This window comes from Poromitra crassiceps (genome assembly GCF_964638095.1).
Source record: "Poromitra crassiceps genome assembly, chromosome: 10".
NCBI lineage: Eukaryota > Metazoa > Chordata > Actinopteri > Beryciformes > Melamphaidae > Poromitra > Poromitra crassiceps.
In genome coordinates, this window is record NC_139631.1 from 45,545,626 (window position 1) to 45,561,919 (window position 16,294).

Below are 16,294 nucleotides of genomic sequence, written 5' to 3' on the forward strand. Positions count from 1 at the left end.
TGTTTCTGGGAAAGAAGAAGCAGGTGTGGTGTGTGTGTGTGTGCGCGTGCGTCGTGCGTGTGCGTGTGTGTGTGCGTGTGTGTGTGTGTGTGTGCGTGCGTGAGTGCTAGAGAGAGACCTTTTGACCTTATAAAGAGTAGGCTAATGCGTTCCATTTGCTCTGCTTGGCCATTCACACCAGAAGCGCTCTGGTTTGCTCCGCGATGGCTCCGCCCTGCTGGTCACAACTTGTACTGACTTCATGCCTGGCTGCACGCCAACCAAATGTAGGCCAAGTTTTCACAGCTTTCATCAACATAACTCTTCTTCATTCAAGACTTGTTGCGTCGCTTGTCATACAGTACAATAACCCACGTCAATACGACTGCCCAGGTTTAACACATACTGTACTGACATGTTTGGCCGGAGGGTGAAAAAGTTCTAAATTAAATTAAATTAAATTAAAAGTCAATTTAACTTATTTTGCGTGTCAAGTGGATGGAGGGGACACTTAAAGTGAGGTAAGAAAGTGAAGTGTATTTATACCGTGTCTTCACAAGAGCAGTACAGTTAAAACAAGTACATCAAAAGGTCACAGCGCACAACTATGTTAATCCGGGCCTGGCTGTGTGTGTGTGTGTGTGTGTGTGTGTGTGTGTGTGTCTGTGTCTGTGTGTTTGTGTGTGTGTGTGTGTGTGTGTGTGTGTGTGTGTCTGTGTGTGTGTGTGTGTGTGTGTGTGTGTGTGTGTGTGTGTGTGTGTGTGTCTTTTCCCATGCCAGAGGCAAGAAATGTACCTGGCAGAAGATAATTTATAATTAAAATCGTTTACCTGAAATCGATGTTCTGATGCAGAAACACCCCCCATATCAAACTACCACAAACAATTCCTTTGTAATGGTGTCACACAAACCTGATAGGCAGCATGCTGTTATTTCAGGAGGGGTGGGTGGGCGGGGACACCTCCTATCATCTTCACCCTCATGTCAGTTGAAACACAGGTAAAGTTTGTCCATGACACACGGACGCTGCCAGCACAACTCCAAACTTCACCTGTCTTTTCAACTGGCATGAGGGTGAGTAGCTTTATTGGATAATAAGAAATATCCCGTAGAAGAAACAAGAAATATAAGAATCTGAGAGGCCTGTGTCTCTTAGGCTATCTTGTTACCCAATAATTATGCAGGAGTATTGGGAAAACTCATATTAACTGGTTTTATCCACTATTATTTATTCGTTGTAATCGTTGACCTACATTTTAAGCTGACACAAATATGCATGATAATATACTGATGTCTTAAAAAAGTAATATAACCCGAGGCTATTTTGAAGATGCTTCTGTATTTGTGTCTGCCCAATATAGTGATAACTAATAGAGTTCTTATAATTTACCTTCCTATTTTTTTTTTTAGGTCTATGTCTACATAGACCTTATCTGAATTAAGTTGAGGATATCTACACTTCTGGGTAAAAGTTTAGTGCACTATACAAAATAACCTTTCAACCAGAGGCAGAACTTGCCATCTTTGGCTGCTCTGAGACCTCTCTGGACTTCCCTACAGCTGTACAGCAGTCTCTGACACTGGGGACAACTGTTGCAAAAAAAAAAAAAACACATTCTGAAGGAATGGAAATCCCCCTCTTCACCCTCTTTCCAATTGTGGTTGACAGACATGATCTCTGTTATAAGGATGGGGAGGATGGAGAGACTCAGGTCCCATAAGGACCAACTCACTTAAAAACATTACAAACTATTTGGGACCTGTTTCTAGCCTACCTCGATGAGGTTAGGGGCGGCAGGTGACTTGCCTGGCTGGTTCCTCATTGACCTCTTGTATGGAACCCCATCTCTTAGAAGCACATAAGCACCCTATGCAGCTGGTAGCACCATATTATGTTACAAAACTCTAATAGTGAGTGTTGTTGTTACATCTGTTTCAAGAACATTTTTAAAATAAAATATTGCGGGGGCGGGGGGTTGGGGGTTTAGTGCACTAATGTAGATTTTTGTTCTTGTTTTGATCTACTTTCTGTTGGCATTTATTGGACCTATAGGTCAAAAATAATTATTGATTTGGACACACACAGCTGTGCTCGCACCAACTACTACACTGACTGTAGACTTGTCTGACCGCTCTCTCCTGTCTTCTGTCCCTATAGGTCATGGCCATGGAAAGCAATGTCTCAAACGCCTGTGACTACAACCACACCCTGTCCTTCTTCTACCAGCTGGTGGGAAAGAACATCAGCAAAGAGTGGACCACACGGGACTCTGTGGTGATGGGCCTGGGCTTGACGGTCTGCCTCATAGTGGTCCTGGCCAACCTGATGGTGATGGTCGCCATCTTCATAAACAAGCACTTCCACTTCCCCATCTACTACCTCCTGGGTAACATGGCTGCAGCCGACCTGTTTGCGGGCGTCGCCTACGCCGTCCTGATGCTGAACACGGGCCCCTGGACTGCCAGGCTCACCAAGCGGGAGTGGTACGTCCGCGGCGCTTTGATCAACATCAGCCTGACGGCCTCCGTGGCCAACCTGCTGGTCGTGGCTGTGGATCGCCACCAGGCCATCGTCACCAATGCCATGCAGCTGCACCGCAAGATGGGCAAGCGACGCATGGTGCTACTGATCGTCTGCATCTGGGCAGTGGGCATCGCCATTGGCCTGCTGCCCTTCATGTTCTGGAACTGCGAGTGCAACCTGCAGGACTGCTCCACCATTGCCCCGCTCTACAGCCGCCACTTCCTCATCTTCTGGGCGGTCCTCAACCTGCTCACCTTCATCATCATGGTGGCGGTGTACGCTCGCATCTACGTCTATGTGAGGCGCCAGCGCCAGCGCCTACAAGGCTGCGCCTCATCAGAGATCGCGATGAGGCGCAGGGTTGTCAAGCTGATGAAAACCATCTCCATGGTGCTGGGTGAGAAGTGGCTGGGGGTTTGAAGGCATTGTGTGAGAACAAGAGTCAAGTTCAATAGTGTTTTTCTTTTTTTGGTGCATATTATGAACCACAAAATTAACTTGGTAGCCTACTAGAGACCAAATAGTGACTCGCGATGAGGACACTTACACATAGGTGTAAAATGCCATGTTTTAGAAATGTATTTTGCAGATGTTTAGTTTCTAATTGACATTGATATTCTGTGATTTAATGAGGGAAATCAATAAGGGATAATAACCTCATCAGTGTGTTTCATGAACAGAATACATGGCGCTAATATTTTGTGTATTCAGCGTATCTACAGCCTCTCTGAGGTGCTGTGGTCAGGAAGTGGTCTGCCTGTTCAGAGTCTATGGCTGAATTCAAATGTCTGGACTTCACTGCACTTGCAGACTCACAGACTTTGCGGGCCATATAAGAAATTAGGCATAGTCCAGTCCTTATTTACAAATATTTTGGTATTTTGATGAGTGTATATAGCCTATATGTTGTATAAAAATAAATGCCTGTCTATCAGCGGGTTACATCATAGTAAGAATCCTACTGAAGTCCACGAGGCCTCAGTCCACAAGTCCGGAGGGTGGATATTTTTGGATACAGCAATTCTCACCTGCGGCCGACCGCCTCCCACTTCCGTAAAACCAGTTGTTCAACTCCAGCCGTGTTTGTCAAACCTCGTCTAGGTATGAGACGCCCGGGTATTTCCAAATGGAAAGGCTTCTCACGTTGTGTAATGAATTCCCCAGTGTCACACTCAAATATAGAACCTATATTTTACTTTCGAGTTGACTTGTTTGTTTCGGTTTTCAAACACGTTATACCAAGAAGACGTATGATACAATCTGACAGCCGCTGTGTCTCGTATCTCGTTACCCAATCAACGATGGGATAGTATGAGGGAAACTCACATTGTTTGTTTTGTTTAACACTTTTTTTTTTTTTTTCTTTCACCTTTATTTATACAGGGATATCTCTTGAGAGCAAGCTCTCATTTTCAAGAGAGCCCTGGTACAGAGGAACACATACACAAAGTTTCAAGTTACAGACAGACAATCAAAACAACATTAAGAATAGGTGAAAAACCCACTTTCAAGTAAAACAAGAGCACCCATTATGTGGGAGACCTTCTAAAAGAGTTTTAAAGGAAACAAGAGGGATCAATGCTTCTATTTTCAGAGTGTCCTGAAGTCTATTCCAACTGTTGGGGGCATAGAAAGCAAAAGCACTCTTTCCTTGTTCAGTCCTCACACGTGGGATAGATAGTCTAATACAGGACTGTGAGCGAGTTTGATAACCTCCACTGTTATGAATGAGAAGTGAGGACAAATATGCCGGGAGTTTCCCAATTAAAGCTTTGTAAATAAATAAAAGACAGTGTTTTTCTCTACGAGCCATTAGGGAGGACCAGCCCACCTTTTCGTACAAAGTACAATGGTGTGTAAGAAAAGCCTCGCCTGTGATAAAACGCAGAGCACTGTGATAAACAGCATCGAGGGACTTCAAAATGGAAGATGAGGCATGCATGTATACAACATCACCATAATCAAAAACCGACATTATTAATGATTGTACAACAGTTTTTCTGGCACTGAATGAAAAGCAAGATTTGTTCCTATATAAAAAGCCGATCTTCCTCCTCAGTTTCTTTGTGAGATGTTCAATATGAGTCTGGAAGGAGAGTCTGGTGTCTAACCAGATACCAAGGTACTTATAAGAATTTACTGATTCAATTTGCTCGCCTTGGAGCGTGTGCATACTAAGATTGACATTGGTGCAAAAAGATCTCGTGAACATCATCCACTTTGTTTTAGAAGAGTTTAAGACTAACTTGAGGTCAGATAGAGACCGTTGAAATGAGTCAAAAGCCATCTGAAGTGTTGAAACGGCCTGAGCTGGGGTCGCTCCGAAACAGTATAAAATAGTATCGTCCGCGTAATAATGGACATTGCAAAGTCCAGCGGGAGAAAAAATGTTATTAATATACAGTGTAAATAAAATAGGCCCAGAAATTGATCCTTGGGGCACGCCTTTACCGTTGGACAGTGAGTCGGACCTAACACCATCGGCTACCACTACCTGCTTCCTCTCGGTCAGGTAGCTGGAGAACCACCTGACCGAGAGTTCGTCCAGACCTGTGGCGGACAGTTTATCTAGTAAGATCGCATGGTCTACTGTGTCGAACGCTTTGGAAAGATCAACAAAGAGAGCTGCACAGTGCTGTCGGCTATCTAGACCATTCAGAATGTTATTTAAAACAAGGGATGTGGCCGTGACAGTGCTATGTCCCGGTCTAAAACCTGATTGATGGGACTGGAGAATATTGTGCGTGTCTAAAAATGTCCGAAGCTGTACGTTTGCTAATGATTCAAGCACTTTAGCCAGACAGCATAGTTTTGAGATGGGCCTATAGTTATTCAGCTCGCTCCGGTCACCTCCTTTGAAGAGGGGGGAAATCTGAGCTGACTTCCATACAGATGGAATCTCGCTGGTAGTGAATGTTAAATTAAATATGTGGGCAATTGGTGCTGCGATCAGGTCAGCGCTAAGGCGTAAGAGGAACGGTGTAATGCCGTCCTCGCCCGTGGACTTCTTAGTGTTCAGCTTTGCCAGAGCCTCGCGGACTTCATAATGCCTCACCGGCCTGAATGAGAAACGTTCACCTGCAAGGGGGGGGGTGGAGAGGTCCTCGACCGCGGGGTCGTAAACATGGTCCGAGGGGGCCGTGTTGGTAGTGAGCCTATCAAATAAAAATCCCGCAGAGACAAAGTGGTGGTTAAAAGTGTTACACATCTGCAGTTTATCTAAAATTATCTCACCCGCAGCATTAATCTGGGGGGGGAGAGCAGACGTGGGTGCGGAGCTGAGAGATTTGACAGTTTTCCAGAAATCTGATGAGTTGCTAAAAGAGGTTAAATAGTAATCAGCTTTGGCTTTTCTGATTATACCAATAGTTTTATTTCTCGTATTTCTAAAATGAAGCCAGTCTGCGGGCTTGCCGGTCAGTTTGGCTTTCGCCCAGGCAGAGTCTCTGAGACGCAGGGCAGATTTGACGTCCACTGTGAACCAGGGGGTAGAACGGTTCTTTACTCTCAGCTTCTTATAGGGGGCATGTTTGTCTGCTATCAAATTAAAAACATGAGAAAAGTAATCTAAAGCTGACTCAGGGTCAGGGATTAAACATAATCTCTCCAAATCAGAGTAAAAAAGGTCATATAAAAAGCCCTGATCAGAAAATGTTTTAAAATTTCGTTTTTTAATAAACTTACCATTTGATTTAAAAGTCTTGGTCAATCTGACACAAGCTATGGGGCAGTGGTCACTAATTCCCTGGGCAAAGACCCCTCCCTGAGGGTACTTATCTGGTCTGTTTGTAAGGATGATGTCTATGAGAGTGGATTTAGCTGGATTGTTTACATTTGGCCTAGTAGGGTGTTGAATGAGCTGAGATAAGTCTAGTTCTGAGCATAAGTGTTTCAGATTGACGGATGAATCAGTTAACCAATCGGCGTTCAGGTCCCCCAGTATTATTAATTCCCCCGCTGTAAATTTGGAGAGAATCACCCCGAGGTCTTCCAGGGCTGAATTCGGCGCCGAAGGTGGGCGATAAACACCGGCCACTACAAGGTGGACATCGCCTCCTATACAGATATCTAAAATAATACATTCAAAACATTTCGGGACAGAGGAAGCAGTTAAAACTACAGTAGCTAAATGATCTCTCACAAAAATCACTATTCCCCCTCCCTTTGCCTTCCTGTCAATTCTAAAAAGGTTAAATCCACTTATCGAGATGTCTGAGTCAGGGATTCTACCAGAAAGCCATGACTCAGAGATAACAAGAATGTCTGGGGCAGCGTCGTTAATTAACACATTAATAAAGTCCAGTTTGGGCAACAGACTCCTGACATTCAGGTGCAAGAACTTCAAACCACCAGCAGTTTGGAGCTCTTGTGGGGAAATCAGATTAACAGGGATAGGGCTAATAGAGGGGACACAAGGGGCAAGGTCGATAGGGACACTTTTTAGATTGCCCTTTATAGCCCCCCTCGGCCTTGAGTTGCAGCGAGAAAGTCGCATCCCATAAACATTTAAAACAACTATTTTAAAATGATCTGGGATCCGGGGCTCTGAGCTCAGAGAGTTCCCCGTATTATAAGAGACCTGTGCAGAGGGGCGGGGCTCTGGGCTCAGAGAGTTCCCCATTTTATAAGAGACCTGTGCAGAGGGGCGGGGCTCTGGGCTCAGAGAGTTCCCCATTTTATAAGAGACCTGTGCAGAGGGGCGGGGCTCTGGGCTCAGAGAGTTCCCCATTTTATAAGAGACCTGTGCAGAGGGGTGAACCTTAATATCGAGCAGAGTTGAGTCATAAACAGTGTGATCAACAATGGACAGAACAGGCATAATAGAGAAAACAGGCAAATCATAATTCAACAGTAGCCCAAGCCCAGGTTGGGAGGTGGAATGAGTGGGATTATAGGTCTGGGGGGCTGGGAGGCTTGGACTTGGGACACATCATAGTGGAGGTACCCAGTATAGTGAGTCCAGAACATGCTGCATATTTAAAGAGAGCAGTCTGGCTCCCTCCCTATTAAGGTGGAGACCATCTTTGTTGAACAGGTTACGCCTATTACAAAATAACAAAAAGTTGTCGATGTAGGGGACATTATTGTAGGTACAAAATCCTTTCAACCAAAGGTGCAACTGTCGAAGGCGACTGAATTTTAAGTCTCCCCTATGTGTACAAGGCAGTGGACCAGATATAATGAAATCCTTGCCTGTCCGGGCAAGGCTATCAAAGAGCTTCACAAAGTCTAATTTTAGCAGCTCAGAGGCACTAGCTTGAGTATCATTAGATCCAACATGTAACACCAAATAATCAACACGAGTGAAGTCAGACAAAATGTGAGGAAGAATATAGTCAATGTCTGCTGTTTTTGCACCAGGATGACATCTGACTTGGCAGTTATATATTTCAACGTTTCTGACAATTGAGTCTCCAATTATGAGGGCATCACATACCTGAATGGATGGATGTGAACTGGAGACTGAGGGCGGGGTGAGAAACTTGGGGATTAGAACTGGACCGGGTGAGGAAGCAACAGGATGCTTTGGTGGGAGGGGGGGCTGAGGTGGAGGGGGGGATTCGGTGGGGTGAACCGGTTTCGTGGGCGACAAGTGAGATGTTGAGCGGCCCGAGGGGGCGGGGGTGAACGTAAAAGTAGCCTGCCGGATGAGGGGTGATTGTTTTGGGGGAAAGTGGAGAGGAGGGAGCCTGGGAGCCTGGATGAGGGGGGGGCGGGGCGACCCAGGATCCTGTGACGTTAGGGCCGAAAACCTGTTTGAGGTGGAGAGCTGGATGGCTTCCTGAGGAGGGAGGCGAGAGATGGGATTGCCTCCATGTCGGCCGCGGCCAACAGATGACCACGGAACCTCGGTCGGGGCAGGGGTAGAGCAGATCGGGACCATAGACCTGTCACCCTTGGTGGCCTGGTGATCTGCAAGGGAGGCTGCTCCTAGTGAAGAGAGCGTCGTCTCGTTGTTGAAGTCATCACAGCCAGTGATGATGGGACGGCCCACAGTGACCACCGAGTCAGGATCCAGCTGGTCAACACCTGTTCCTCATCACACCTTTCTGTGATTTCTCACAGTTTATTCATCTCCAAATGCCACATAGTCAAAGTAAAATGCTAAGAAGTCGTGACATGAAGCAAATATGAATGTTAATCGTTCTGCGGTTCCTTGTGTTGAGGTTGTGGATGTCGTTCCTCCTCTGACCTCATTGATAACTCTCCTCTCCTCTGTGCAGGGGCCTTTGTGATCTGCTGGACCCCCGGCCTCATGACTCTCCTGCTGGACGGGCTGCTGGGCAAACGAGACAGCCATGCCCAGAAGATCGAGAAGTTCTGCCTGGTGATAGCTGAGTGCAACTCCCTGGTCAACCCCATCATCTACTGGCTGCGGGATGTGGAGATGCGGAGGACGTTCAAGAGGATCCTGTGTGGCCTGTACAGGAGGTGTGCGGCTTGCGGGCCGAGGGTGACCTCTCCTGTCCAGTTTGAGTCACTGCAGCCAGAGGTAGGCCTACCGCAGTTAATGAAGATATTGGGCCCTATCTTCGTACAGGCGCTATCCCCTATTAGCGCTTGCACACCTGTTTGCACGTGCCTAAAGCCCCAAATGCACAGGGAGCGCGTGCCTAAAGCCCCAAACGCACAGGGAGCGCGTGCCTAAAGCCCCAAACGCACAGGGAGCGCGTGCCTAAAGCCCCAAACGCACAGGGAGCGCGTGCCTAAAGCCCCAAACGCACAGGGAGCGTCAGATCCCAGCGTTTGGAAGCCCACCCATTGTTTTAAACAATGGCCGAACACGCACCAAGAGGGTTCTGACGCGCGTCAAACTGCCTTGACGCTCGTACTCAAATGAGGTTCCAGCAGCGACCAAAGCCTCTGAGCTCCCCCCCCTCCCTCTCTGCCACTTCCATCCCCGTCGCTGTCTCGATAAGTAGTGCTCCTCAAACCTCACGGCAGTTTAAATACAGCAGGCATTAATACGCTACACTAGCAAGACTGCAACTAAGTTCTAAGTTACAGCCCCGAAATATGTTGGGGATGCAATTCTCGGCGGGGATGCGGAAACGTTCATGGCACGTGTCGCAAGTGCAAATTAGAGCCGTGCCAAAATCATCTGCGCCCCAAAATGCCTGCGCAAACGGGATTTGGGCGGTCTTAACTACCAGAATTATTCACGGGTGTGAAATCCTATTGGTAATAAGTTATATTTCTGAGTTACTGCTAAAAGTAATATATTACATGTAATATGTTACTTTTGTAATGAGTTACCCCCAACACTGATTATGTGTTTATGTGTGCAAGTTATCGATCTAGTAGGGGTAGTAACTCACAAGTCGTATCTTCTATCCCCGCTGCTTGGTCTGGCGTGGATCCTGGACCTGCGCCGTTGTGCGCTGCCATCTGCCGTTCCACGACTTTGGTCTGGATTTGGACCGGCAAGCTTCGTTTGTGCGCTGGCTTGCACTTTCATAGGATGCCTTGTAGATGATCTCATAGTCTATTATATTGGTTGCAGAAGTTGTCATTATGTCTTTCACGTCATGTGGCGTTGCATCCCACTCTCGTAGCATCCGCTAGCTAACAGTCTTAGTCATTAGCTGCGCTCATGTCTGATGCGGACTTCTCAGGGTTCATACTGTACACACGACCAGTTGCCTCCTGTGTTGGCGACCGCTCCACGTGCATTTCAAAACAATCCAGTTGCATCATCATCCAGGCGTCTGCCTTGGCTCACAGCAGCATACTTGTTTGGCTTCAGTCAGTAGCGGAGCGTACACCGGGCCCACTCCCATCCATTTTTTTATTTTTTTTGCATGCCAGGCCAGGCCAGAGTGTGAGAGCAATTCAATCAATAGACAATAACATTGGTGTGTTTAAAATGAGATATTCCACTAAATATGGCTAAAACAGATTAGCTAATATCATTATTAATACAGTAATTCAGAATCAGAATCAGAATCACTTTTATTGCCACAGTATGCAAGTTACATACGAGGAATTTGTCTTAGTGTCTGTATGCAGCGTAGCGGTCACATCAATATACAGGGATAATTTCTTGTCTGATGGGCGTAGCTTAACAGCTGTTTTTCTCTGCTCTCTGTTGTTATTCTCAATACACTATGCTTTATGTCTACAGGAGAACATTGGCTGTGTCCAGAAGTCAGAAGACAAGGCCATGAGAAACGCCACAGCACACAAACCATAAGACAGACAGTTGGACAATTCCAGTGTTCTGATGGCCAGCAAACTCTGGCTTTTACTGCCATCTACAGCAAAGAAGAGTGTGTTGTCACAGCAGGTTTGCCTTCAAGGATGATTCTTCACCAATTTTCTGTTTTTGCTGTTGTTGTTTCAGCATCAAAATCACACTAAACAACTGTATTTATTTTCTAATAAGAACATGTCATATTCTAAGTTTTGTTTTACTCTTACACACACACTCTCTCTCTCTAAGGTGAAATGTGTTAACTGTAACAATAACTGTCTTAAATTTTCCGTTGTAGATCGGTAAACAACTGTGCAATATCTGACTTATAGCCTAGTTTACTAAGCCAGTGTGGTTTACATATGGGCCTTTTCTTATTATATACATATTTATAACCGTCACTCTACATCACACTTATTGTATATATTGTAAATAGCAGTTACTTGTTTTATGTTCCTCTGTCAACTCTGGCCTTGTTTGTTTTAGCATGTATATCAAGTCAAAAACCTTTGGATGTCTATACGTTGGCCAATAAAGCGGAGTCTCATTCTGATTACTACTTAACTCTTTAACAGTTCTAAAGTTGAGATATAAAAGAAGTTCAACATCTTCACTGCACTCTTTTGAACCAAAATAAACTCCTGTGGCACTTCTCTCAAGACACACACGCTTAGGAAGTCTGGCTTTACTATGCCATGACCAGTGTTGGGCAAGTTACTTTCTAAATGTAATATACTACATATTACTGGTTACTTTCATCTAAAAGTAATAAGTTACTTTACAATATTACTGTCTGTGTAGAGGAACTCATTACTTATTACTAGGGGTGTCACGATACACTCAGTTCACGATACGATACGTATCACGATACTGGGTTCACGATAACGATACGATACGATTTTAACAATATTTTTTTAAACTTGAATAATGACAATATATGACTGGAAAAGTAGTATTTTATTTGAAATGCACAAATACAAAACATGCTGTTGTGGGAAATTGTTATTACAATAACAACTAGAAAAAACATGAGATTGGAGATAAGGCTTATCTTGAAATAGAATGAGTTACACCGTCACTTAGATTTACTTTGAACTAAAAGGTTTCTCAGCAGTATAAATTCTCATTATGCATCTTCAGTTTTTCTTCAAACTCAAACAACAAGACTTTTCTTAGTCTATTTTTTATGCATCTTCAGTTTTTCCTGTCAAGTAAACAGTTTTGCCAGAAACTCAATTGAATGGTTTCTCTCCTGTATAACTTCTGTGTCTCTTCAGAGACTTGTTCAACTGAACTACTTTCCACACATTGAACTTCAACAAAGACGTTTCTTTGTCTATTTTTGAAGATTTTTTTTTTTTTTTTTTTTTCACGATATGAGATTTCATCTCAACGATACATATCGTGACGTTTTACTATCGCGAAATTTCGTGGGACGATATATTGTGACACCCCTACTTATTACACTACCTTTGCATTACTTTCACCAAAACAACAGCAGCAGCAGAATGACATCGCCGCCCCGGAAACCACCCGAAAAATTATTTCAACCGCCTTGAAGTCAGTGTAAACGATCCAAAATTCTAAATGTTATTCTTTTCCTTTGTTATTGTCATCTATAGTGGTTATTTGTATAAAAACACACAGTTTGATTAGGAAATGATTGTATCTTTTTTAAATATGTGCTTTGATTTAATCAAATGTAACTCAATTTGTAACTTGAGTTACTTGACAAAGTAACTGGTATAATATTACTGAAATCCTATAAGTAATAAGTTATATTACGGAGTTAGTGCTAAAAGTAATATATTACATATAATATGTTACTTTTGTAATGAGTTACCCCCAACACTGGCCATGACTCGAAATCTGTCAAACAGTATGAAGTGTGTGTGTAGCGACCTAATGGACTGCTGGCGCACTCTGGTGGACATAAACCACAAGTGCAGGCTTGGATGGCTCACAAGGAATTATGGCATACCGGGATGGGTAATAGGCAGAGACCTTAAATATAGATAGAGACACCATACTGCATGCTTCGCCAGTAATAAGAAATGGTACTCTATCAGTCTCCTAAGTGGGCGTGGCAGTAGCGACATCTCTGTGGCACAGATACAGGAAGTGAATGGAAGTTGAGGTGTCTCGCTCTGATATTGACCGTCTCTGTTATAAGCCTGAGGTTCTGGCCTGGTTACTTCACTTCAACCTCCAACCTGAGAACGACCGCACTTAGCCACTCAGCTGTACATGCCGTCAAAGTAAGAAGTTGTCCATCTTCATGTTCCTGGCACTTCTACAAGGGGTTCATTTCTAGCCATGCACATTCTTATTATGCACATTTTTGGCCTTTATTGCTAGGTATTAGTAAGGCTACTGTTGAATGTTTTGTTCCATTTTCTACCAGGATTTTATAACCATTTACCTCTTCGTTGGCTTGTTTCCCCCCCCACGGTGCTGCCAGCAGGCCAGGCTTGGGGGCAGAAGATAATGATAAATAGATGCCAATAACTTTTAGTGAAGGAGGCAGGGCTAGGGAAAAGGGGCCGTAGCTAGAGATAGGAAGGGGGAGTGGCTAGGGGCATGTGGGTGTGGGAGGCGCATGGTCAGGAAGGGGGTGGGGCTAGGGAATAGGGGCCGCAGTTAGTGATAGGAAGGTCGTATTCAGCGTATGTAGTAACTTGACCCGGTTGTGTTATGACTTCCTGTTCAAAACACCATCTTTACCTGGTCACTAGTAGTACTGTAGGCTACTGTGACAGGAAGTAACTGGCTGACGCATGCATGGTTAGGATTAGGAAGGGGGATGGACTAGGGAATAGGGGCCGTAGCTAGGGATAGGAAGGTCGTAGACAGTCAGGATTCGAAGGGTGGCTAGGGGGAGTGGCTAGGGGCATGTGGGTGTGGGAGGGGCATGGTCAGGAAGGGGGAGGGGCTAGGGAATAAGGGCAGTAGCTAGGGATAGGAAGGTCGTAGAGTCGGGTAGTGGCTTGTGGGTGTGGGAAGGGCATAGACACTGCATGAGATAGGCCACGCCCATCACGGGGGAAAAGCTCCATTCATTTCCACACCAGCGTCATTTACCTTGAATTAAACATAGCTAAAAGCTGTTGTGTGGTGGGCTGCGCAGACAGCAGATGTAAAAAATCGCCAGTTAAAGTTTTTTTGTACTCCCGAGGAAAAGGAAGCCATTGAGAATTGGAGAGAAGAAAAATGTGGATGTTGCTGTCAATGAAGTAAGTTGGAGTGTTCATCTTCCATTTATACGATATTTTTGTGCAAAACCCAACCATGCACGCGACATAGGAGAACGCCAGGATTGGACAGGAGTTTGTGTTTTCCCCCGTTTTGGGCGTGGTTTCTGAATGATGACGCGTTCCGCAGTGTCTCTATGGTCAGGAGGGGCTAGGCATAGGGGTCATAGCTAGGGATAGGCAGGTTGTTAGAGCCACACTTTCTGTTCTCAGTAGGCTATGTGTATTTTGTACAGTGACATTTCTGTGTAAAATGCAGAATAAAATTGATTAGTCTTACAATGGAATTCATAGTATCCAATGTCGTCACATGCTTTTTTGATTGTAATCACAATCGTGATTGTATTACAATCTCCTCTTATGTTATTTTCCTGCGAAGATGACCTGTGGTAATGTAACGGAATGTTAAGTGTAGCAGCTAAATAGATGACCTGTGGTAATAATGTAACAGAATGATAAGTGTAGCAGCTAAATAGATGACCTATGGTAATGTAACAGAATGATAAGTGTAGCAGCTAAATAGATGACCTGTGGTAATGTAACAGAATGATAAGTGTAGCAGCTAAATAGATGACCTATGGTAATGTAACAGAATGATAAGTGTAGCAGCTAAATAGATGACCTGTGGTAATAATGTAACAGAATGCTAAGTGTAGCAGCTAAATAGATGACCTATGGTAATGTAACAGAATGTTAAGTGTAGCAGCTAAATAGATGACCTGTGGTAATGTAACAGAATGATAAGTGTAGCAGCTAAATAGATGACCTATGGTAATGTAACAGAATGATAAGTGTAGCAGCTAAATAGATGACCTGTGGTAATAATGTAACAGAATGATAAGTGTAGCAGCTAAATAGATGACCTATGGTAATGTAACAGAATGTTAAGTGTAGCAGCTAAATAGATAACCTGTGGTAATGTAACAGAATGTTAAGTGTAGCAGCTAAATAGATGACCTGTGGTAATGTAACAGAATGCTAAGTATAGCAGCTAAATAGATGACCTGTGGTAATGTAACAGAATGCTAAATGTAGCAGCTAAATAGATGACCTGTGGTAATGTAACAGAATGCTAAGTGTAGCAGCTAAATAGATGACCTGTGGTAATGTAACAGAATGCTAAGTATAGCAGCTAAATAGATGACCTGTGGTAATGTAACAGAATGCTAAATGTAGCAGCTAAATAGATGACCTGTGGTAATGTAACAGAATGCTAAGTGTAGCAGCTAAATAGATGACCTGTGGTAATGTAACAGAATGCTAAATGTAGCAGCTAAATAGATGACCTGTGGTAATGTAACAGAATGCTAAGTGTAGTTGCTAAATAGATGACCTGTGGTAATGTAACAGAATGCTAAGTGTAGTTGCTAAATAGATGACCTGTGGTAATGTAACAGAATGCTAAGTGTAGCAGCTAACAGATGACCTGTGGTAATGTAACAGAATGCTAAGTGTAGCAGCTAAATAGATGACCTGTGGTAATGTAACATAATGCTAAGTGTAGCAGCTAAATAGATGACCTGTGGTAATGTAACAGAATGCTAAGTGTAGCAGCTAAATAGATGACCTATGGTAATGTAACAGAATGTTAAGTGTAGCAACTAAATAGATAACCTGTGGTAATGTAACAGAATGTTAAGTGTAGCAGTTAAATAGATGACCTGTGGTAATGTAACAGAATGCTAAGTGTAGCAGCTAAATAGATGACCTGTGGTAATGTAACAGAATGCTAAATGTAGCAGCTAAATAGATGACCTGTGGTAATGTAACAGAATGCTAAGTGTAGCAGCTAAATAGATGACCTGTGGTAATGTAACAGAATGCTAAGTGTAGCAGCTAAATAGATGACCTGTGGTAATGTAACAGAATGCTAAGTGTAGCAGCTAAATAGATGACCTGTGGTAATGTAACAGAATGCTAAGTGTAGCAGCTAAATAGATGACCTGTGGTAATGTAACAGAATGCTAAGTGTAGCAGCTCAATAGATGACTTGTGGTAATGTAACAGAATGCTAAGTGTAGCAGCTAAATAGATGACCTGTGGTAATGTAACAGAATGCTAAGTGTAGCAGCTAAATAGATGACCTGTGGTAATGTAACAGAATGCTAAATGTAGCAGCTAAATAGATGACCTGTGGTAATGTAACATAATGCTAAGTGTAGCAGCTAAATAGATGACCTGTGGTAATGTAACATAATGCTAAGTGTAGCAGCTAAATAGATGACATGTGGTAATGTAACATAATGCTAAGTGTAGCAGCTAAATAGATGACCTGTGGTAATGTAACAGAATGCTAAGTGTAGCAGCTAAATAGATGACCTGTGGTAATGTAACAGAATGCTAAGT

The 16,294-nt window shown here is 43.8% G+C and overlaps 1 protein-coding gene across 1 annotated transcript; it reads left to right on the forward strand.

Annotated features, from left to right (window-relative positions):
• Positions 1-995: 995 nt before the first annotated feature.
• Positions 996-11,164, forward strand: LOC310784102 (lysophosphatidic acid receptor 2-like). The gene is made up of 4 exons (XM_083645080.1): positions 996-1,053; positions 2,138-2,900; positions 8,728-8,996; positions 10,629-11,164. The coding sequence occupies exons 1-4, from the start codon at positions 1,048-1,050 to the stop codon at positions 10,695-10,697; spliced, it is 1,107 nt and encodes a 368-aa protein (XP_083501206.1). The 5' UTR covers positions 996-1,047; the 3' UTR covers positions 10,698-11,164.
• The last annotated feature ends 5,130 nt before the right edge of the window (positions 11,165-16,294 follow it).